The sequence below is a fragment of the Loxodonta africana genome, chromosome 4 (assembly GCF_030014295.1).
Source record: "Loxodonta africana isolate mLoxAfr1 chromosome 4, mLoxAfr1.hap2, whole genome shotgun sequence".
Taxonomy (NCBI): domain Eukaryota; kingdom Metazoa; phylum Chordata; class Mammalia; order Proboscidea; family Elephantidae; genus Loxodonta; species Loxodonta africana.
In genome coordinates this window covers 100,702,253-100,727,550 of record NC_087345.1, presented here as the reverse complement: position 1 = coordinate 100,727,550, position 25,298 = coordinate 100,702,253, and the positions used below count along the sequence as shown (strand labels likewise).

The 25,298-nt window shown below is 36.8% G+C and overlaps 1 protein-coding gene across 4 annotated transcripts in view; it reads right to left on the bottom strand.

Moving 5' to 3' along the window:
* Positions 1 to 6,556: 6,556 nt before the first annotated feature.
* YAF2 (YY1 associated factor 2) overlaps positions 6,557 to 25,298 on the bottom strand; it is a 129,554-nt gene continuing 110,812 nt past the window's right edge. For 3 of the 4 annotated variants that reach the window (XM_023555360.2, XM_064284373.1, XM_064284374.1), the window contains 2 exons: positions 8,975 to 9,127; positions 6,557 to 8,186 (listed from right to left, as the gene is read on the bottom strand). In XM_023555360.2, coding sequence (XP_023411128.2) covers positions 7,949 to 8,186; positions 8,975 to 9,127 — 391 coding nt within the window. In that variant the 3' untranslated portion in view covers positions 6,557 to 7,948. Of the gene's footprint in view, positions 8,187 to 8,974; positions 9,128 to 25,298 lie in introns of those variants that run through there. The other variant, XR_010321869.1, reaches the window with a different exon arrangement.

The window sequence follows — 25,298 nt, the reverse complement described above, 5'->3', positions numbered from 1 at the left end:
CTGCTAAAGGATTAAATGGCTGCCTTACCTGACAAAAATGAGAGCTAGCATGCTATCAAGGTGTATAAATAGAATGAAGACATACATTTATTCATTCAATAAACGTTTATTGAATATATTCTACATATGAGACAAGAGGTTAGATGCAGCGTACTCAGAAGTGTACGACTACTGCCCTCAGAAGGGAGACAGGCAAGTAAAAGTGAGAAGACTAAATTAATCTTTCTCTGTATGTTACAACTCTCTGCGAAATGAAGCTAAGCTTAATGAGGTACAGAGAATGACAATAAAAGCATTTATAAGAATGGAAAATAGGTTTTGAGAAGGTTGAAGGATATGGTACCAAGAAACTAGACTAAGACCTAGTACTCAAATAGATAAAAGATGTTTAATTTAAAAGATGCTCACTACAATTGTTCTCTATTCCAACAACAACAAAAGAACCTAAATATAGTAACAACAAAAACTTCTTAAACCAAAGATTGTTAAAGTACTGGGATGGCACGAAGTAAGGCCAGGTAGTGTTCATTTCTGCAACGATTTATGGAAAGAGCATTTCCAGAAGAATAATATTACTTGACATCAGGGTTCTGGATATATCTCTTTACGTTCCTTTTAATCCTGTAATTAAAAAGGAAATTCTATTGAAAAGTGTATTTTAAAAAAAAGCCTGTTGCTGTTGAGTCGATAACGACTCTCAGTGACCCTATAGGACAGAGTAGAACTGCCTCACAGGGTTTCCAAGGAGCAGCTGGTGGATTCGAACTGTGATCCTTTTGGCTAGCAGCCGAGATCTTAACCACTGTATCACCAGGGCTCCTGAAAAGCATATAAGGCATTCCAAAAACAGAAATTTTTGTATTACCCACACATTGTCTTCACTGGTTATCTTGGAATACAAGGAGCTATGCTAATATCCCCTTCTGATCATTTCAGGATTCCCATGCTGCAATCTGATATTCCTAAAGTTAGGTCGCTATGAGTTGGAATCAACTCGACAGCAACGGGTTTGGTTTGGTCTTGAATAGTTAGGTATTTCTGTATGTATGTACATATATATATATTCCTAAACCTGTTTCTTCTCTAGGCCATCCTCTTCATTTCTTTGGTATCTAAGTTTTTAATGTTGACCTACCCTTCATTCTATCAAAAAAATAAATTTAGGTAAAGAAATTTAAGAGTAGTAATATTTGTTGTTTGTTTATATTACAGAGATAGAGACCTCCTCCATCTGGAATATTCTCTCATTCAGGATAAACCAAATCTCAAAAATCTTATATTTAATCTTGATTTTTTTACACCGCGCCCCCCATAGTTCCTAGCATGTGCTGGGTATATAGTAGGCATTTAGTTAATAGATGTTTTAACTTTTCTAATTCTTCTTTAAATTGTTCTAAAGCAGACTTGGGGTCCTGCTCAGCATTTTTTTCTCTTTAGTTGAGTACCTGGGTAGTGCAGACGGTTAACATGCTTGGCTGCTAACTGAAAGAATGGCAGATGGCTGTTCAACTCCATCCATAGGGTCCTCAAAAGAAAGGCTTGGTAATCTATTTCTGAAAAAATCAGCCATTGAAACGTGTATGGTTCACAGTTCTACTCTGACACATGGGGGGGTCATCGTGAGTAGGAGTCGACTCAACAGCAACTGGTTACTGATCTATATGCTGGAAACATTGGCTTATTTTTTCTTAGTAAAGGCCAAAAACTACCTCTTAGGCCTAAGATATAGGAGCCCCAGAGGCACCAGTGGCTAAGAGCTCAGCTCCTAACCCAAATGTCGGTGGTTTGAACCCACCAGCTGCACCTTGGGAGAAAGATGTGGCAGTCTGCTTCTGTAAGATTAAAAAAAAAAAAAACCCATTGACAGTGAGTCAATTCCAACTTACAGCAACCCTATAGGACATGGGAGAACTGCCCCATAAGTCTTCTAAGGAGCGCCTGGTGGATTTGAACTGCTGGCCTTTTGGTTAGCAGCTGAACTCTTAACCACGTGCCACCAGGGTTCTTCCCTATAAAGATTACAGCCTTGGAAACTCTAGGGGCAGTTCTACTCAGTCCTATACGGTCACTATGAGTCAGAATTTACTTGACAGCAAAGGGTTTGGTTTTTTGTTTTGGGGCCTAAGGCCTGACGGATCACTCTGTTCTTTTACTCCCTACAGTAGGTGCTGGGGACTTGCCCTATTTGCTTTTTTAAAATGCATTCACCACCCATATTGCTTGACCTTTGGAATTCCTCTTCTTCCATACTCGTTTTACAGTGTCTCCCAACTCTTCTCATCCTTGCTGATTCCAGGAGTAAACACAGGCCCATTTCATTGCTGCTATTATTATGAATTTAAAAAGTGTTATTTTCATGAAGAAGTTGCTATGTCAATAAATCTTGGTTCCCGGTTTAGTTTCTCAGTTCTCTTGCGAAAGGATTAGTGTAAAAATGAGATGGTAGCTTTTATCTAAACTTCCTACTTCCAGGTAGGTCAGCAGATCTAAACCTAAATGTAATCTCGAGACCTGCCACGACTCATGTATATCATTTCCATTTCTCAGGAAATCCAGCTGGGGAAGCACCCAATTCACTGGATTCTTGAATCAAAAAGTTCCCCTTGGGACTCATCCTCATACCTTGAGATAAAGCAGCTTTTGAGATTTATATATATATATGTATACATATACACACACACACACAATCGAGCCTTGTTTACACAAGGGATTTGAGGCAGTTTTATAAGAATACATGGTAAAATATAGACAAAAAATAGAATCTGAACATACATAGCTAGAAAATCAAGAAGTTATAGATACCTGTGCTCTATATAGACAGAGTTCTACACAATCATTAAAACTGAGTCCAAAAATTGGTTCTAAGGTGTATCATGACTAGGTCCCTGGGTGGTCCACATGATTTGTACTTGGTTACCAACTGAAAGGTTGGTGATTCAAACCCACCCAGACGCACTGTGAAAGAAAGGCCTGGCAATTTGCTTTGGTAAAGTTTATAGCCCAGAAAACCCTAAAGAGCTCAGTTCTGTTGTGTAACATGGGGTTGCCATGAGTTAGGGGCTGACTGGATGGCAGCTAACAAAAACAATAAAGCAAAATTCGAGGACAATCAATTAGGATTTGCATTGCCCATAAAGAAAAGAAAAGTTGATTTCTTAGGTGAAATAAGCTTCTCCTGAAACAGGTCTGAATAAAATTTCTAATTTGGATTTTTAAAGAGGGGACACTAAGTGACATACTGTTCCTTAACATTTTCACAAAAAGGCAACAGCACACCCCATTCGTCTGTTTTTTGGCCTAAATATATATGAAAATAATAAATTATTTCACATCACATGGATTGAAGCCTGAAACTTTTGAAAACCTCAAGCTGGAGTAATGAAATGGTAGCTAGTAGCTGGCTGAAAGTACTGGTGGCAGCCACCATTACCAGCAGCAAATATCAAGACGAAGTCCTAATATTTTCAGTGTTAACCTGGAGTTGCCTAGGTCCAGTTAAATTTCTAGAAATAAAAAAGTGTCAAGCACTCCCTGTTCTCTGCTGCTTCTGTATCTTAAACCTATTTGTATTGTTGCAGTGAACACATTGTAGTTATTTATTTACAGATCTCTCTTTTAAGTTGTGAGTTCACTGAATGCAGGGTCTACATCTTTGTAACCAACCCCTAGCAGAGTGGCTGGCACACAAAATAGACTAAATAAATGTTCTCTGAGTAATACTGATGTAAATACAACCCAGAACAAAAAAATAACTACTATAATTACCACTATGATTTGCAGTGACAGAAAAAACAATGACTCAGAAATGTGAAACATCTCAGAATACTGAAACATTGCAAAACACTACTTGATTTTTTCCATATTAACATCTAGTCTTACCATGGTATTTCATAGCTCCAGAATTGCCCAATCCATACAGGCAGGAATATCTACACTGACTAAAAAAAAATCAAATACAGTAAAAGCATAACACATATTATCTGGGTTAGTTACTATGTGCATTCTGCAAAGTACACTGTTTATGTAATTCAAGGCAAAACTTGTCTGACAGCTTCTTAAAAGTGAAATCAAAATAAATTTTGATGAAATTTGTTCTAAAATATTACACATATTGCTACCCTAGTAAACAGTCTACTAAACACAACTTAAATTCTAATTAATGACTGAGTCATGATGATTTATCACAGCATGTTTGAAAAATGTCCTCAGAAAACTAATGACATGCTGTTAAAGTTCTATTTGTTCGCTCTCCCTTCATAGTGATTTTTTCCTACTATTCAGATAATATCCCAATGCCCCATTTCTAACTTCTGCCACTATTTCTGCTGTCTTTTTCCCTCAGCCCCCTCCCACCCATCTCCTCCTTGCCTTTGGTATCTGTAGGCTTATTCTCTATCACCCTCAGTAGCCAGTGAAGGCATTCTTTTTGTTCTGCTTTCACAGCATGATCAGTCACATCCTGTATTTGGTAACTGTCCTTGTCTTTTGATTGTACTCAGCTATTTTTGTCACTGATGACTTTTTGCACTTCAGTTTTTCTACATTCCTTATTCCAGACAACAGAAGGTGTGGGGGCTGGCAGGAGGAGGTGAGTGGCAATAAGAACAAACATTATTTTATGGTTATCTCCTTACACACACACACACACACACACACACACACACTCTCACTCTTCTTTTCAATCTCAACGTACAGTATAGAAATTTCTACCAATGGCTTACTAAATAGCCCAGTTCCTATATCAGGTTTTTAAAATATCCCAGAAAAGATATGTTGCAGACCAATAAGTAAGTAAAATAAGGTCTTTGGTAGGAACTAAAACTACTTGACCATTTACCATCAATGCATATAATATGCAGAAACTACACTCTTTTAGGCAGTAAGAATTTATATCTAAATGAAAGCTAATCAACTTAGACAAGCTAAGATTCTTCTCCCTTTTTTAAAAAATGTTTTCACTGTGTCTACTATCATTACTATAATTTTAGGAAAGCATTTAATAAAAATAAAACCTTTAGATTATTAAGTCAACTATTTCTACGGAGCAATACAAAATGTTTTAAGAATATGTAATCTTGTATGCCTCGAATTATATCTTCACTCTTGTATCAAAATAAGGTAAACTCTAAAAAAATCCAAATTTTCTTCTTGTATGGAATTTGGTTAGAGAACCAACTGCTAAAACCACAGGGTAAATTAATGAAACAGAGCTAAAAATGTATCCTAAGCCCAGGCTCTGAATCATTTTGCATATTTTAACATTAACCCACCAAAAACCCACTGCCATCGAGGGACTCATTAAAAACATTAGGTGTAAGTATTTGTGGAATTGGGTTGTTTTCCCAGTGGACGTGTATTTGAGGTAGAGTGAAATGAAAGCAAATGAAGATTACTGTGATTAAAGAAAAGAAAACAAAGTTTCCTATTAGTTCAGTTCATTTCTCCTTTTTCATAGTACACACCATCAGGCTCTTTTAATTATAGGAGGATAGCTGGTCTACGATCAGAGAGAACATTCGACATAAAAAATTCAGTGTAACCTAATTAATAAAACATTGTTCCTTTAGGAGAGGAACCCTGGCGGCACAGTGGTTAAAACTGCTCGGCTGCTAACCAAAAGGTCCATGGTTCAAACCCACCAAACACTCCATGAAAGACAGATAACGACAGCCGGCTTCCATAAAGATTTACAGCCTTGGAAACAGGCAGTTCTACCCTGTCCTGTAGGGTCACTATGAGTAGGAACTGACTCGACAGCAGCAGATTTATTCCTTTAGATCACTCAAGGGGGCATGGAGGTAAGGTTTGTTACAAAAAGATTTGCATTTTTATAATGGGATTTTACCTGTAATTAAAGACATTTATTGAGCATTCAATGTGTCAGGTAATTGTTAATAATTTTACATGGACTGACATTTAATCCTCCCGACAAATCCTCTGAGTTAAGATGATTACCATCATCCCCATTTTATAGATGGGAAATGAGCCTCAATTATTTACTACAGCAGGGATTCAAAGGCCAGACACCAGTTAGCACACTTCATCTCCATGCTGTACTGTCTCTCTACCTATACGTAGAAAAGTATGCTGCATTCATATAAAATCCCATTCTCTGTCATATTTTTCTCTCTTGTAATGTATTTAAAATACAACCTGAAAGTGTTTAATCAGCATGACAGAGTGCCTTCAAAGCATAGTATTGACTTAAAAATTGGAATCGTTTCCCTATTACAATTATTTATATTTGTAATTTTTACTATCTCCAAAAATGAATATATATAAAACATTTGAAACAAGTGAAAAACAAGAAAAAAAAACACATTTTAAAAGAATGTAACTTAATCAGTTGATTGATGTCCCATTGAAAGTATCATAATAAAACACAAAATTTAACTTTACATTTAACAACACTAAAGAATGAGGTATATAAATGTTTTAATCACAGACTTTTACTGTATGCAATTAACTGTATTTCACAACTAGCATCTTACAAAAAAGACAGTACCACTGTGCCAGTAAAAAGTACTGCAATTAAACAGAAAATTACATTACCACGAGAAACCACTAAATATCACAACTGCCAGGGTCTAGTTTTTTTTTTCTTTAAATGCTATTATGTCTTTTATGTGATATTTTGTATCCATGTTACGTTTTTAATTTACATTTCAGAAGTCTCCTACAGGTGGATATATATTAAGCACATGGTTAAGAGAAAGCAGGAGACCCTAAGAGAATTTAAGAAGTACTGTGTGGTTTCTAGGTTGGATTTTTAAATACAACATAAAACACTAGTTGTAAACAAAAATGCAAAATCTGTAGTCATAAAAATATTTTATTGGTAATTTTACATAATAGTGAGTGGGGCTGTAAATACTTTTATTTCAAGATATTGATAAATGCATAAACTGACAGTGTGTCTGAAAATAGGGCACTATGACTTTCATAAGAATTGTTATATTTAACAAGAGGCCAATTAAACTTATTTAAAATTAGTTATTTCCCAGTTCTGTGCAACATTTCCCACTTCTGTATTAATTAGATTCATATATCTATGACCCTGGATAATTTGGGGCAAGAAAACAGTGATAAAACTATCATTAAATTAAAGCTTTTTCAAAATTGCAGCTTTTAAAATATGGCAAGGTTTCGTTTCTCTTGTTTTTGCCAAATGCTTATAATTATTTGAGTTTTAATGTTTTATATAATACAGAAAATACCAGTGTTCAATGACAGTAACACTAAACCTGAATTCTAAAGCTAAATAATCAATGTTTTATTGCTTACTAGTCTGCTAGTAAACATTACAATAAATGAATGTTTTGAAAGGAAAACAAAAAAAAAGCAAACATAATCCAGAAACAATAATTTAGTATAATGTGTCAAAAACATTGGCAAAGGTTCATACAAATTCTTTATTTAATAATAACTTTCCTATTTAACCACACCAAGTACCAGCAGGTGTATTTAAGAGGATAACCATTAAGAAAAACTCCTACTGCAGCAATAGTTGATTAGTTGATCTTTGACTTGTATACATATAACTATTTGTTTCACGATTCTCAAATAATACATATTTAGGCAGCTTGAACTATGTTATAAAAATTTTAATTCGTTACATGCCAATAGTAGAGAATTCAAGAATTATGTGTTAGAATTCACTAAACTAAAAAGTGAAAATAGACTTACCAATAACACTGCATAATGAATAATTTAACCACATTTTCATGGCACCTTTAACTTTAGAGACCAAAATGTTAAGTCTGGAAATGTTTGGTAGGCATAGATTGCAATAAAATCTAACAAATTCTAAGAAATTTCTATTTTATGTAAAACTCAAATTATGGATACTGCATGAATATGTTTGTCATGAAAATGTGGTATTTCTTGGCATAATCTGTGTATTTGCATGGTATGACAGAAGTGACTAAGAAATTGGAGAAAATAAACTTTAATGAGATTCTCCATTCAATGATGAGGCTTCTCCTCTGGGTGAAGATGACCTGGACACCCCTCTCTCCGTGTTATCAGAGCTAGAACCACTCTGACTATGTTGGTCTGCAGAAGCAGCACTAGATGCAGGCGGTGACTTCGTTTTCTCCTTAAAGTCTGTAATAATGACTGTCAGATCTCCAACGGTAACTTCCAAATGCTGGGCACTACTCCGATCCACATTTTTCAATCTTGGCCTAAACACAAAAGAAGATAAAATTTCAAGCTAGCTGTTCTGTCTACGAAATTTCTGTTCAAATAATGAATAAAAAGTTAGGTAAGTGTAATAAAACATAAATACATGTATGTTTAAAACTTTCGATTCATGTGTAACTAGCCACAAGAACAGAACTAAATGTTTCAAACCATTAACACTGATCAAACTAATCACTTGTGAAACTTCTTCAACATGACAAAAAACTGTGGTACCATGGAAGTAATGGCTCTTAACTGTGATTTAAAAAAAAAAAAAACTAATAGTTTTGCAGACAGCCTATCAATTTTATTAAAATAAATGTTTAGAACAGCAATGGAATAGATGCACCACAGAGGAAGTTGATAAAAGCTAAGGTTGAGCTGTACACAGTGGTGTTACACCACGGTTGTGCACAGATAAGGGTATTATGATTGTGTGTTCGAATTTGAACCCATGATTATTTTTGATTCGTTGAACCTATACAAATAATCTCAAGTATTTTGAATATCACTCCTGGCTTTATGTATAAGAAATGGAATAGCTCTAACCCAAGTGTCTTTCAATCTTCTGAAAAACAGTGCATCCTCACATTTAAGCTTATGTTTATAGCCTCTGTGTTTAATTTCTAATATACCTTTCAAGCTCAGAAAAAACTTTCATGATATTTTATAATAAAGGAGATTAAATATTGTACTCCTACTTTGTATATAAGTGTATCAATATTAAAAGAGAATACTAAATGGTTAATTTTATTATTTCAAAAATGCCATAAAACACTCTTCAAATTACCTGGTTTTCTTATGACTGTTCTTTTTGCTAGTTGTTTCCTTTTCACTTTTTTCTTTTTCTACTTTATCTTTTTTCTCTTTCTTTGACTGTGTAGGTGGCACAAACTGCTGAGTAACCTGCTGTGCAACCAACTGGGAGACAGGTCGAGGTTTCCTGTGTGCATGTTTAAAAAAAAAAAGTTTTTATTATTTCAAATAAGAAACATATGTGCTTTATGAGAGAATAGCTCATATTATATAAGAATAGATATATATTATGATGATTTTCAAGTATAAATTTCCCCGTAAGTCAGATAAATATATATTATTGACTTTCCTGTTACAACTTCACAAAGACAGAACTTAAGAGTTAAAATTTATAACCCAAGGTATAATGGTCAACCCATTAGAAAATAACTGTTAGGTAAATCAACATGAGAAATTATTAAAATTGTGTATCAAACAATGCTCATTGTAAGCATATAAATAAACATGGATTTAAAAGGTTAAACTTGAAATTTTATACTGAAATAACATTTAATTCATCCTTCTCCCTTAAAGAAGTAAATAGCTAACCATCTATGGCAATGACTATTTGTTCATTCTGTTGAAACCTTTCCTTTATTCATTTAAAAAATATTTATTGCATGTCAAATTTTCTCATCCCTTATTACTCAAATCCTTGAGATTCCTTATGTCTCTAGCTATAATCTTATGCGTTTTGATCTTGGAGGCCTGCCAGTCCTTTGAGAGTTGCCTACCCACTCACTTATTCATTTGAAAAATACCTATTGAAAACCTACTGCAGGACCTGCACCAGGACACCGGAAACGTTACCTGGCTTCAACCTTTGGTGCTAGTACAAGCTGTCATTCTATTGGCCCAAGGACAGGGATCCTCCAGCTCTATGGTAGAACTTGAACAGCTGAGGTCAAGATTCAAAGTAAATAGTCGCCTAATTCTTGAAAGGAGGGCAGTAAGAAGATGTGGAAGAAATGGAGGAAGTAAGGGAGAATAAGATAAAAATAGTTTTTAACAGATGTTCTACAAGCACTGGTAACTTTACTGCCTTGAAAATTGTGACCCTATTTTGGTTAGTAGAGTTTAAAAAAAAAAAAAGGGAAAAAATATTGGGCAATCTAAGATTAAAGGTGTATGGGTGGGAGGAAACATGGATATAATACAGGTATCAGGAGATGGATAATGAATTCTATTTCGGACATACAAAGTAAAGTACGAGGATATCCAGGAAAGATGTCCAATACACAATTTAAAAAGTGGGACTGACACAAATCAGTGTTAGAGATGTAGATTAAGAGATGAGCTTTAAAAAAGAAAAGGATTAAGGCAGTAGTTCTCAAACTTTAAAGTACAACAGAATCACCTGGACAGCTTGTTTAGAACTACCTGCTAGAGTTTCTAATTCAGCAGGACCTGGGGTGGAGTCCAAGAATTTGTATTTTTAACAAGTTTCCAAATTATACAGATGCTTCCGGTCACTGACTACTCTTTGAAAAGGAGCTTGAAGAAGTGCAATATATTTGCTGAATATTGGTACTACTGCACCATAAAGTTAGAGATGGAGAGCAAGGAGTGGCAGAGAAATGACAAAAGCTAAGTAGACAGATAGGTAGGAATGAGATAATAAAAAGCTGTTGATACCATGTGCTGTTGAGTTGATTCTAATTCATAGCATTCCTGTAAAACAGAATCAAACTGCCCCATAAGGTTTCCTAGTCTATAATTTTTATGGAAAACAGCCCTAGTGGCACAGTGGTTAAGCACTCAGCTGTTAGCCGAAATGTCAGGGTCCCAGCCCACCAGATGCTCCACAGGAGAAAGATGTGGCAGTCGGCTTCTGTAAAGATTACAGTCTTGGAAACCCTGTAGGGCAGTTCTGCTCTGTCACCATGAGTCAGAACAATGAGTTTTTTTGTTTTAATCTTTACCGGAGCAGATTGCCAGGTCTTTTCTCCAGCAGCTACTGGGTGGGTTCAGTTAGCAGCCAAGCGCTTAACCATCGTGCCACCAGAGCTCCTTAACTAGTACCTAAACCCAAAAAAAAAAACCAAACACACTGCCTTCAAGCTGATTCCAACTCACAGCAACCCTACAGGACAGGCTAGAACTGCCCCATAGCATTTTCAAGGAGCACCTGATGGATTCAAACTGCCAATCTCTTGATTTGTGGTCATGGCACTTAACAACTACGCCACCAGGGTTTCCATAACTAGTACCTAAAAAAAAAAAATTTTTTTTTTTTTTAGTACCTAGCTCTGTATAATTAGTACCATCTCAAAAATGCAAGATACTCAATATTTGTTGAAGAATAAACGATAAAATCAAGGTTTAATGAGGAAGAAAGATGCATTTTAAGAAAAGGGGTACTGCCTCTAAGCTTACTCATTGGCTAGGATCAACTACTCACTTAAAAAAAACTAACAACAAAAAACCATTGCTGTTGAGTCGACTGACTTGTAGTAACCCTGTAGGACAGAGTATAACTGTCCCACAGGGTTTCCAAGGCTATAAAATCTTTACAGAAGCAGACTGCCACATCTTTCTCCCATGGAGCAGCTGGTGGTTGGAACTGCTGACCTTTTGGTTCGCAGCTGAACACTTTAACCACTGCTCTACCTGGGCTCTGAGGAGCAAATAAGTAGTGAAAAAGTTTAAGCTACAAGAATTAATTTCTCTTTAAGTTGGAATATGGAAGGAGAAAGAAAGCTCAAAGGTGTAGGAGCCTTAAGAAAAGACTTGTTTAGGTAAGTGCCTAGTAAACAGTGAGTCACGTAAAACTGGACCGTCAAGATATAAAATTAAAACTGGTACAACTGAAGCATAGTCATCATTTTGTCTCCCGAGGTCTCATGGATTTCTGAGTTCCTTCCATAGCATTGTATGGCTTTGGCAGTTTCATTTACTGCAATTTGTACTGTCACTCCTTCCATCCCAAAATATAAAGCAAAATGAATTTATAAAAGTGTAAATGAATTACAATAAAATTGCAAACATTAAAATAAATTTGTTTTTTTGAACCTAGAGTGGAAATCATGAAAGTTTCTAGCAATTGATAAACTGAAGTTAGTTATTTAGTAGCCATTATTGCTAATTTAAGATGTATAAAATTTATTTATATACTCTTTATTTAATGCTCGCTTTAAGTAAAAATGATACTATAGCTTTTTCTAAAGTCATTAATGACCTTAGTACACCAATTCTGATTTTTTATAAGATCTAGATATCTCAATCATGGGCTCTCCTACCATGAAGATGTTCACGAATATAAACTATTGTGCTGTAGTTAGGCACAGAATTGTGTGTAACATGATGAATCATTCCCCTACCTCCCTCTCCAGAATTAGTCTCCAAGTGGGTAACCATCCATTATGTGACACTGTCCTCAACATCTCACTCCTAGTTTTATGAGAGGGAAAGGACTAATCCTAATTCCCCAGTTCCACAAATCCTGTAATCCAATTGCTACCAAGTTTCTTTTTCATATTTAACACGTTTTATCTCTCCTCAGCAATTGAAGATTGAAGACAATAGCCTTCAGTATGGATTACACCGCAACATAAAGAAAACAAATATCCTCACAACTGGACTAATAAGCAACATCATGATAAATGGTGAAAATACTGAAGCTGTCAAGGATTTCATTTTACTTGGATCCATAATCAACACCCATGGATGCAGCAGTCAAGAAATCAAACAACGCTTTGCATCGGGCAAACCTGCTACAAAAGATCTCTTGAAAATGTTAAAAAGCAAAGATGTCACTTTAAGAACTAAGGTGCACCTGACCCAAAGTCATGGTGTTTTCAATCACCTCACATGCATGCAAAATCTGGACAGTGAATAAAAGACACCGAAGAAGAATTAATGCCTTTCAATTCTGGTGTTGGAGAGGAATACTGACTATACCATGGACTGCAAGAAGAATGAACAAATTTGTCTTGGAAGAAGCACAGCCAGAATGCTCCTTGAAGCGAGGATGGCAAGACTCCGTCTCACTTTGGCCATGTTATCAGAAGGGACCAGTTCCTGGAGAAGGACATCATGCTAGGTAGAGGGTCAAGTGAAAAAGAGGAAGACGCTCGACAAGATGAACTGACACAGTGGCTGTAACAATGGGTTCAAATATAGCAACGATGTGAGGATGGCGCAGAACCACGCAGTGTTTCGTTCTGTGTATGTAGGATTGCTATGAGTCGGAACTGAGTCATAGCACCTAATAGTAAATATTCACAAAATCTCTCCTTAAAAGCATTTTCCCTTTTCATATGGTCCATCACTCTGAAAAAGAAAGTATACTAGTAGAGCATAACTTGCTTCATATAACCATGAGGCTGAGTAAATAAAAATTTTATTTTTAACTCATTATTATGAATGGAGAATCCTTCTAAGTGCTATACTCCTAGTGGTAAGATGAAACTGTTCAATAAATGTACACTCTACTCCCAGGGAAGGCAAAACCAACACATAAAGGACAATTAGCTGAACTGGTCATGGGAGAGACTGGAATTAGGAGACAAGCTAGAAGATTACCACATCGAACTAGAAGTGACAGTGATAAAGGTATATATTATGGTGTAGTCATGGGAATGGAATTGAAGTTGTGAACCTAATGACATTTCAGAAGGGTAATACAACTAAACGTGTGCCTGCGTATAGAGGAATAAAGAACCTGGTAATAGGAGTAAACCTGAAAGAAATGAGGGAATTTGGAAGGGCAGCTGCAGAAGACTAAGAACAGGACTACTGTGAACAGGAGATAGTAATAAACTTAATGCTGAACATGTTGGGTTTGTAGATTTTGTAACATGTAAACAAAGTTGTCCTGTACCTAGTATAGATTTTGTTAATTTTTCATCATCATCAAATTTTCTATCGCTTTTTTGCCTCGAGAAAAATATTATTTCTTTTTTTATTTTTGTTGTTGTTAGCTATCAATGAGTCAGTCCCTGACTAATGGCAACCCAATGCACAGTGCGGTTAGCGTTCTGTGATCCCTACGGTTTTTACTGGCTAATTTTTCAGAAGTAGATCTCCAGGCTTTTCTTCCCAGTCTGTATTAGTCTGGAAGTTCTGCTGACATCCATTCAGCATCACAGCCTCCCCTGACAGATGGGTGGTGGCTGTGCTTGAGGTTCACTGTCATGGAATCAAACCCAGGTCTCCTGCATCGAAGGCAAGAATTCTACCACTATGTGTACTATACAACTATTCCATTCCTTTAATGATAAGAGTTGATTTTTCACTGAGTGTCTTTGCATTCAGTTCTAGGATTATTTAATTTGGTCCAATGTGGGGAGAAAAGAAGCACAAAATATAAATACATATGTATATATAGCCTAAGTATTAAAATAAAGTTATCTGCTGCTCTCTAGAGGCTGAATGAGCTTAAAGAACCTCCTTGGAAGCTAAGAGGAACATAGCTGTGATGTTTTTACCATGTGATAAAGTAACTTCGCCAGGTCCTGTTAAAAAAGCAAGCTGTCCTATGCCCAGAGGTATTTTAAAGGTGGGACACAGCTAACTCAGGAAATAAGGGGCAAGGTATCATTTATGAACTACACCTTTTGATGATCAGGGATTTATCACTCATAATTTTGACAATATGCCTGTAATGCCAATGGGTCCATGTTAAGGAAGACAGTTGAGGTACACAAAAAGGTTATCTAATTAATTAGTAAGCATTGTCCAGCCACATCCTAACTGTGCTGTCATTTACTTATTCACATATGTCATATTTAGGCTGTAACTTGTAAAATATGGGATTCACAAAATTTGCAGTTCTCTATGTGTCCCTATGTATCCTTCATAAACAGCCCAAATAGACTATATAAAGTTTGGCAGGTCTGTTGATTTATTGTGACATAAGAAAAAGTGGGACATTTCAACAGTCAGTTAATGGATTATCTACTACTCATCAGAACAAAATATTCTTAGAAGCTGTTTGACCTTCCATGTCGGTTAAAGGGTGGTACATGTGGACTTGGTATCATGGATTGAATTATATCCCCCCAAAATATGTGTATCAATTTAGCTAGTCCATGATTCCCAGTATTGTGTGACTGTCCACCACTTTGTCATCTGATGTGATTTTCCTCTGTGTTGTAAATCCTACCTCTATGATGTTAATGAGATGGTATTAGTGGCAGTTATGTTAATGAGGCCAGACTTAATCTAAAAGTTTAGATTCTATCTTAAGCCATTCTCTTTTGAGGTATAAAGATAGAAGTGAGCAGAGAGACATGGGGACCTCATACCACCAAGAAAGCAATGCCAGGAGCACAGCGTGTCCTTTGGACCCGAGGTCCCTGCACTGAGAGGCTCCTTGACCAGAGGAAAATTGATGATAAGGACCTTCCTCCAGAGCCAACAGAGACAGAAAGCCTCCCCTGGAGCAGACATTCTGAATTCGGACTTCTAGCCTACCAGACTGTGAGAGAATAAGCTTCTGTTTGTTAAAGCCGTCCACTTGTGGTATTTCTGTTACAGCAGCACTAGATAACTAAGACACTTGGTATATGCAGTTTCTAACCATGTGTCTGTCCCACACACACTGAAATAAAAATTTTACATGCTGGGTGGCACAAACAGTTTGCACTCAACTACTAACCTAAGGTTGACAGTTTGAACCCACCTACCAGCACCACAGAATAAAGGCCTGACAATCTGCTTCTGTAAAAATTGCAGCCAAGAAAACCCTATGAAGCAATTCTACTCTGTAACACATGGAGTTGCCTTGAGTCAGAATCAACAGCAATGGATTTGTTTGTTTTTAATATTATAAGAATGGTGGTCTTAAGCTTGGCCAATATCACCATAATTACAGCTTTGTCAAGTTGGGGCAGGTAAAAATATGGATGGATGGATATATGGAAGGGAGGAGGGAGGGAGTGAAGAAGGAAGGAAACAAGGATATAAAAACAATTCCTGATTATTTTCTAAAAAGAAGCAATATTTACTCATATTTCAGAAAAAAAGTAATCTACTCAATGACACTGAAACACAGGGTGAATTGAAGCAATGTAGTAACTCTCAATGACCAAATGCAGGCTGAAATAAACCCAAACCACTGAAATAAAGTGGCTCTACTGACACATAGCTAACAAAAGCCCAAAAATGTAAGCAAGGAAAACACTTATAAGAAACCACCCTTTGGACAAACTTATCGAGCATTATACATGTCAGGCACTACGTAAGGTACCAGGATTTAACCGTGAACAAGAGAGACATAGTCCCTGCCCTTACGGAGTTTACTTACTGGATGAACTGGAAACCACGCAAAAGTCAACTAAATAAAAGCAAAATGCTAAGAAGAAAAAAACTGCATGCAATGATAGAGAAAACAGAGAAAGAAGTTACTATAGGCAAGGTGGAAAGAACTTTAGTTCATGTCTATACAAAAAAGCTATCACCATGGGCCCTTTTAATTTTTAAAAAAATTATTTTAAATCACTTCATGAATGAATAATTTACAAAATAATAATGGAATAATGAAACAACCTTACTAGAAATTTTAATAAGACTTTAAAACAAAGCAAACCCCAAATTTTATTTCATAATAACTTGTTTTTAAAGGTATACAGACCTGAAATGGACAAAGTTTTCTGAAGGTAACTAACTGATCAACCATCATGCCTAAACCTAAGAACATTATACATCTTGTAAATACTGCCCCTTGATTTCAAATACTTCTCTAACAGATTTTAGCTTATCTTAGCATTGACACTTCTGAAAACCTTCATGTCTTGTAATTTTGTTGAAGACAGGACAGCATTTTCTTTGCTCCAAAATTACCAAACATTTTCATTTAGTTTAGGCATACATCTCTACCTACAGCATTTGTCCACTTATGAACCATATCAAGTAAATTTTGGTGCCAAAAAGAGATACAGACAGAGAAACAAAGACAGAGAGAGAGGAATAGATAGCTGCCATCAAGTTGACTCTGACTCATGGAGACCTTACGTTCAACAAAACAAAGCACTGCCTGGTCCTGCATTATCCTCATGATCTCTAGCATGTTCAAGTCCATTGTCATGTTCAAGCCCATGAGTCCATCACTGAAGCATCTCACTGAGTTTCCCCCTCACATTCACTGGTCCTCTACTTCACAAAACATAATGTCCTCCTCCTAGTGATCAATCCCTCCTGATGAAGTATCCAAAGCAAAGAGTTAGGCAGTGCTCTGCTGTGATCCATAACGTTTTCATTGGCTAATTTCTGGAAGTAGACCACGAGGCCTTTCTTCCTAGTCTGTCTTAGTCTGGAAGCTCCACTGAAACCTGTCCACCATGGGTGACCTTGCTTGAATTTGAAGTGGCAGTGGCATAGCTTCCAGCATCACAGCCACATGCACGCCACCACAGTATGGCAGACTAACAGGTGGTGAGGTGTCAAATATAGAAGATGAAAAAATACTGTCATATATCCTTATAGCAAAACAAGATGGTTCAGGTTCTTGTAAAATATTGGATGATAAAATCCTTTCTGTTAAATGACTACTTATGTGAGAAACCATATTTCCCTTTTGTCCTTAGAAGTATATTGTTCACTCATCAATTCCTGAGTTTGAGAAAATTCATCTAGGACATGTTCATTTGAAGACTCGTAGTCTCAGATCTCCCTTATATGATCAATTTCAACACTACCATTAGAATCTAGAGTGTTGCTATTGATCTCTTTCCTATTCATCTTTTGATTCACCTAAAAACTTAAACACCTTCCTCTGTCAATTTCCTTTTCCATTATGGACAGAAAATGAAAAACTCTGAACTCTCAGCTGTGTTCAATGAAAGCAAAAGAAATAGGAAAAAAGGCTACAAAGATTGTGTCTCTAGACTTATGCTTCCCTGAAAGATGATACAACAGCAATGATTTATTTCATAACTGCATCATCTTCTAGATGATTCCATCATTTTTCTGTTTTCTTATTATTATGGCCTCTTTTTAACATAGTTGGAAATAGCTGATTAGTAGTAATGAGGTAATTCCTAGGATGATAAAATAGCAAAGCTATTTCAAGACATAGGAAAAAATAAAATCACTAAGATCCCATTATGTATCTTAGATTTATAAAAGGGCCAAAGAGACCTATATGGTAACGGCAAAAAGCAAGTAAATTTTCTATTTGCTCTTTGGAAGACTTCAAAGAAAGAACAGAAGTCATGAAATGCACCAATCCTTACAAATAGCTGTTGCTGTTTGGTGCCGTCGAGTCGGTTCCAACTCATAGCGACCCTACGCACAACAGAATGAAACACTGCCTGGTCCTGTGCCATCCTGAAAATCATTGTTATGCTTGAGCCCATTGTTGCAGCCACTGTGTCAATCCGTCTCATTGAGGGGTTTCCTCTTCTTCACTGACTGTCTAATTTCCCAAGCATGATGTACTTCTCCAGGGACTTGTCCCTCCTGATAACATATCCAAAGTACATGCAACGAAGTCTCGCCATTGTCTCTTCCAAAGAGCATTCTGGCTAAATTGCTCAAAAAAGCAGCTCTAAAACTAAAATTGTGTCCAATATGAGAACAAGAAAAAATCGTTTGTGTATTTATACGTTAGAACAATACACATATTCTGTAACTAATTTTTTAAATGCTGTCATATAAGAATAACCATTTCTGGTTATAGCTCGATATTGAAGAACATTTATTAAAAGCACAAAGCTGATGTTAAATGAACACCTGTTAAAAATTTCTAATTTCCCTTCATTTCCTTATCCTATTATCTGGTACTTTTAATTCTCCAATATCAGAAAACTGCTCAGTAAGAAAGAAGAGAGGTTTCTAGGACTACCAAAAATATATGTATATATTTATATATATATAGAATAAGGAGTCATCCCCTGTATCTCAACATAAAATGTCCATATATTTTAACATTTCAATAGCTATAAGGCAGACTCTTCTTCGTGGTAACTCTCAATTTCAATTTTTAATCCTTTCCTTTTTTTTTTTTTTTAATTAAACCTCTTTTGTCCCTTGTATATTCTACCGTTATACATTTTCATGAGGTGACAGAACCAAGACATCCCCTGGCCTTGTCTCCTGACCTCGAGCTATGCCTGACTTCCAGGGTTATTAGGAGGATCAAATAAAGCAATGAATGTTAAAAAATACACTGTAAACTATAAAAAACTATAATATAAAGAATATTTATGAATAATCTACAAGTACGTATCTTGATGGCATGATAGTTTTATTTCAATCTGAGATTCTTTTACAATTGTGTCTCATATAAATCCCACAACATTCCTGACAAAATTTCCGGTAACTTCTATCTCAGGAAAAGAAAGAGAATGACAGATCATGTAATTTAAGTATGGTGATTCAGTTTGAAGAGCCTCGGCTTCTTCACAGCATTCTTTTCAGGAAGTGATTATTTTTACATCGCAGAAAATATAGACTCTAAACTGGGAATCAGCCATTTCCCAGACTATCAAAATTCCAGCATTTGAAAACAAAAGCTACTCTAAGTTATCTTCATACCTTCACTTCCACTTTCCTTCCAAATCTTTCTTGTCCACCGATAAAACCATACTATGGTCACCGAGTATGCCAAAATCAAAGGACACCTTTCAGTTCTCATCTTATTTGACCTTGTGTGGCATGACACTATTTAACATTCTCTTATACAACAGCTACAATGGTTCAACTTTCTTATTCATCCTACCTTGGTAGCTCCTTCTCAGTCTTATACAATGATTCCTCTAAGCTTAGCACTTCCTCTTCCAGTCCCTTAAACGTTGGAGGTACTTCAAGGCTCTGTCTTTAATCTCTTCTCTTTTCATGCAAACACTCTCACAGGGCAATTTCATCTCAGCCCATGGTTTCAAAAACCAACCACAAGCTAAAAAAAAAAAAAAATAGCTCCTAATATATTACTATATCCCAAGCTTTTTGGGGATAAGCCTTTTACTTAAACTCCCGATTAGTATAGTGAACCTGCCCGCTAGATATATCTGCTTGGCATAGGCATCTCAAAGTCTCTAGGTCTCTAACTTGCTCCCACAACCTGCTATCCTCAAAGAGCCACTTTCCAAACTCTTGGCCAAGAGAATCACCTGAGAATTTTACAGTATTTTTACTCTATCACCAACCACTGCAAAAGGGTACCAACTAAGATCTGCCGTCTCACCCCTTCCAGATTACCTCCACGCTACCAGCAGAGTGATCTTTCCTTAAAATACAAAAGTCAGATCATGTCGTTCTCAAAAGTCTTCAATACTCCCCATTAACTGTCTACTAAATTACTTGACATGACATACACTTCCTTTCCAGATTCTTCTCTTGCAACTCTTCTCCTATGAACCTTACCATACAGCAACAGTGAACTAAGCCATTCCCCAAACACAATATGCTTTTTCCCAGCCACCTGCCTTTATAGGTGCTGTTCTCTGTTATAAAATGTGTTACATTATACTATAAATGTACCCATGCCTATAAGCCCCTGGATAATTGTATTAGTTCATCTTTGTAACACTGATACCAAGCTCAGAGCCTAAAAATAGGCATTAAATAATTAAACAGACCTTCTTCTCTTAATCTTCAATCCATACATACACACACACACATGCATATACATATATATATATATAACCAAACCAATTGACCTACAGGACAGAGCAGAACTACCCCATAAAGTTTCCAAGACTGTAAATCTTTACAGAAGCAGAATGTCACATCTTTCTCCCGCAGAGTGGCTGGCAAGTTCGAATCACTGGCCCTTTGGTTAGCAGCCAAGTGCTTAACCACTGTGGTGCCAAGGCTCATAAATATATGCATCTGTGTTTTTCAACCTTTTAAAAAACATCCTTATTTATTCTTACGTCATGATGACAATGATAACAAAGAAGAAAACTGACATTTGTATTGGTGTGAAATGGTGGGAGTAGCAGTAGAGTCATCAGAACCTGTCTAACTTCAGGGGAAATAATGTGACTCAAGATCAGCCCAAGGCTGATCCCTATGACATGGAGGTAAGACATACCTCCACTCTCCAATCTTTTTACCAATTCCGACACCAGCCATCCCTCCCACAGCACTCTACTTCTCTTCTGAGTTCGATAATCCACTGCAATGGCCACATAGGACTCACAGATCATACTTACAGTTAAGCGGTTTATTAAGGAACAGGGTACAACTTGGGATCAGGTTCAATAGGCTACAACACAGGATCGGGATCAGGAAGCATGTAGGCAAAGTCTCCCTTCTTCAGTACAGGGCAGCTATCTCAGCTCCTCTATTCCATGCAGGTCTCCTCTTGGCCCCTGAGGACGGGCTCTTTTCGGTCCCCTGAGCACAGGCTCCTCTTGGCCCCTAGGACAGGCTCTTCTCCATCCCCTGAGGACAGGCTCCTCTCGGTCCCCTCACAGGGTCCTCTCGGCCCTGCCACCTGTCACTGTGGACTCTGCTGCTGGGCCTGTCGTGATCCCCTCGCTGTCTTCAATGTTACAGCCCTTGACCACGTTACAGCTCTTTCAGGAGGTTTCTTGCCTCCTCTCTCTCTCTCTCTGCTTCTTCTTTCTTCGCTCTGCTTTTTTCTGCTTCCTTCTGTCTGAAAAAACCTCTGTGGGGCTGCTTAAATACACAAACTCATCAATTTCAAAGGATGGCACTCCCAGCGGGGCCATGAACTTACCAATACCCTCTCAGTAGGCCACAGACACTTCATTTGCATAGTAGGCTATAACTCAACTCACTGGCATAGTCTATTGACTAATCCCTTGCAAGGTACATACCAACCACAGTGCAGGCTGCAGGCCAGGGCCAGATAAAAAGTCGAGTTGTTTACAGCTTACCCAGGAAATGTCAAGTCAACCTGGACAAAAGTAACAAACCCTCTGGGGTAAAAACTAGTGCAAAAGTAACTCCTCAGGGCTTAGGGGAAAAGTCTCTCAAGCTGTTTTTCCAAAGAACCAAGGCAAAGGCCACATAAAGGAATTCATCTCACCAGTTGGTTTCTGGCCTATACTGTGCTTCAGAAAGTGCATCCACCCTAAAGAGTTTCACCTATTTTCCCTACATAGGCTACTTCTCCTATGTATCTCTAACCCTATCTCTTCCTAAAATTTAGTCCTATAGCTCCAACCATAGTACCACTATTACCCGTATTCAACAAGGATAACAATGTATTTCTTATCTTTCCCTAACATTAGCGCGAAATAGTGGAGAGCTGGGAGAGAGAACTATGGACAATATAAGTAATCAGGGGTTATTTAGTTTTATCTGTCATAATCTAATATTTTACCAAAACAGACAATTGTATTACTTGTATAATTAATATTAAAATAAAATCAATTTAGTGATTTTCCATGGCTCTTACAGCCAAAAAAAAAAGAGCCAGGACTAGGTTTACTATTCCCAATCCTTTTCTCTTTGCAAAAATCTTCTCTCTGATGTGATTTCAAGCTCTCCCTATACACTTGTGTCAAATTAATCCTTCTACTGCACTACTCAAGAATCTGAAATATCTCCCGTTACCGCTCAAGAATCTGAAATATCTCCCGTTACCGACAGGACACACTCCCCATAACAGTTTAAGTCCATAGCAATTCAATATGCTGATTCCCAGGACTCATCCAGATCAGAAGGAATCTGAATCTCTGGGAATAAGGGAGCTGGGAATTTGTATTTTTATTAGCAAGTTGCCTAAGTGATTCTTAAAAATAGATTACTTAACTAGTTATTAAATAACAAGCATTTAGGCTCCTCAACAAACCAGCCTATAGTTGTATTTGCAATATTAATGTTATTTCTTCTATCCTGCTATCTTTCTGTTATAGCCATGCTGACTGCTTCTTTGTTCCTCCAATGTGCCATGCTAAGTATTTGACTTACACTATTCTCAGCTGTACACTACTGAGAAAATCTGAATTCACACAGATAAATAGGTAGAAATGATAAACTTATTAACTGTTCACCTTCAATCTTGGGAAGCTCTTTAATTAAAGTAATTTAGAATTTTGAAAGAAAAATCAAGGGAAATTTTGGTTTAAAACAATCATTTAACAGCAGTTTAATAACCACTCACATTTCTTTCCATAAAAAAGGGGGCATACAGAATTACAACACTTGACCATGGTTTGGTATTATTTTATATCCATCCATTATAGCCCACTTGACTACTAGACCATGAAGACAGCATGTGCCTGCAGGGGTACTCTGAGGCAAACATGTGCTACAAATTCACTTAGGTGTCATACAACTTTATGTGAGTTAACATGAGCAGACCTGATTTTTCTTTTAAAGACTAGCGCAGTTAGAACATTTCTAATTGAGGACATTTAAAAGAGGTTGGAAATCACAGATGCCCAGAGATAGCCAAAGAAGCGTTATTCTGAGGTCTGAGCAAAAGTGAATTAATCAAAGTATTCCCAAGAGAAATTAAAACAAATTCACGCAAAAGCTTGTACATAAAAGCTCTTAGCAGCATTATTCATAACAGTCAAAAAGTGAAGGGACAGACATGGAAGGGACTGGACAATGGGTTGGAGAGAGATGCTGACGAAGAGTGAGCTACTTGTATCAGATGGACACTTGAGACTGTGTTGGCATCTCCGGTCTGGAGGGGAGATAGGAGGGCAGAGAGGGTTAGAAGCTGGCAAAATTGTCACGAAAGGAGAGACTGGAAGGAGGGATCGGGCTGAGTCATTAGGGGAAGAGTATATATAAGCTTATATGTGACAGACTGACTTGATTTGTAAACTTTCACTTAAAGCACAATAAAAATTATTAAAAAAAAAAAAAGTGAAGGGAACCCAAATGTCCATCAAACTACGAATGGATAAATAAGATGTGGTATATTCATACAATGGAATATTATTCAGCAATATAAAGGAATGAAGAACTGATACATACTACAACGAAGAACTCTGAAAACAATACACTAAGTAAAAGATGCTAGTCACAAAAGACCATATATTGCAAAGTTCCATTTATATGAAATATTCAGAATAGGCAAATCCACAGACAAAAAGTAGATTCATGGTTGCCTAAGGCTGGAAGTTGTGGGTGGAATGGGGAATGACTGCTAATGGTACAAGGTTTCTTTTTGTTATAATGAAAATGTTCTAAAATTAGATTGTGGCGATGGGTTGCACAAATGCGAATCGACTAAAAAGCCATTCAATTATACACTTTAAATAGATGAATTATATGGTATATCTCAACAAAGCTGTTAAAGAAAAAAAAAATTGGAGCCCTCAAGCTAAAGAGACAGGGAGTTTTAGCCATGCAGCCCACCCAGGGTTAAGGGCATGAAGGAATTTAAGTTACTCATAGTAAATTCCCTGGATTTCTCTTCCCCATGCTCTCTGAAGAGCATTCTGGCCTGGCATGCTCAATCTCTACTAGGCTTTCTAAGGTGGGTCTTACCTGACAGATCAGTTTTTGAGATTTTGTGATGGAGAATCAGGAGGAAAGAAGAAGTTAGACAGAAACTGTTAAAAGCAGTTTTGTTTTTTTGATGTGGAGGTATAAGGGGGCCTGAGAAGCATAGTCTGGGAATAGAACTATTCTGTGAGAGCAGAGGTGGAGGAGAGAAAATGATGATTAAAAAATGTTGTTAGGACTATGTGTCTTTTTTTTCACCATGTTTGATAAATTCAAATAAAGGATTTGCTCCTTCTTTTTGAAAATTTTTAAAGAGTGAATTAATCTGCAAAATAATGTTTTAATGCTCCCATTATGTTAACATTTGGTACATAGAGCATTTATATAACATGTCTTATTTTATTCTTTTTTTTAATGGTTAAAATACTTTAAAAAGAAATGTGTATTAAACATTTGTAGAACCCCTGCACCATAGAATCGTGGCCTTTCACGTTTAATGGCTATGTTATGTCACTGTATGTCTGTGTTCTGTCTCCCTACCAACTCTTAAACCCTTCATGGGAAAAGATTACATCTTACACTTATTAGATGCTCAATAAACATCTCTTGATATTGACAATCATTATAAATACCAGTTAAATATGAAGTGTAAATACAGCTGTTGATCATGTGAATTCTGATTTGATTAGATACCAACTTCCAGGGATTCAGCTTCTTGAAAACATTGCTGATGCCATCTTGTTTTTGAACCACTTATCACCCCATTTGCTCAGTTCTCATCCTGGCATCTCCCAATTGCTCCTGAAGTACAGCTCTGAAGAATACAATTTGAGAACCACTGATTCAAAGTTTCCACACTATACCAAGTAAATTTACCCCTCAGGTTCAACTAACTTCTCCCTTCTTATCACTCACCTAAGTGTCCTTGTAGAATGCAAGGAAGAATATCTTTTATTATTTCAAGAATCTATGCTAGAGTATTTTGAAGAACCTTT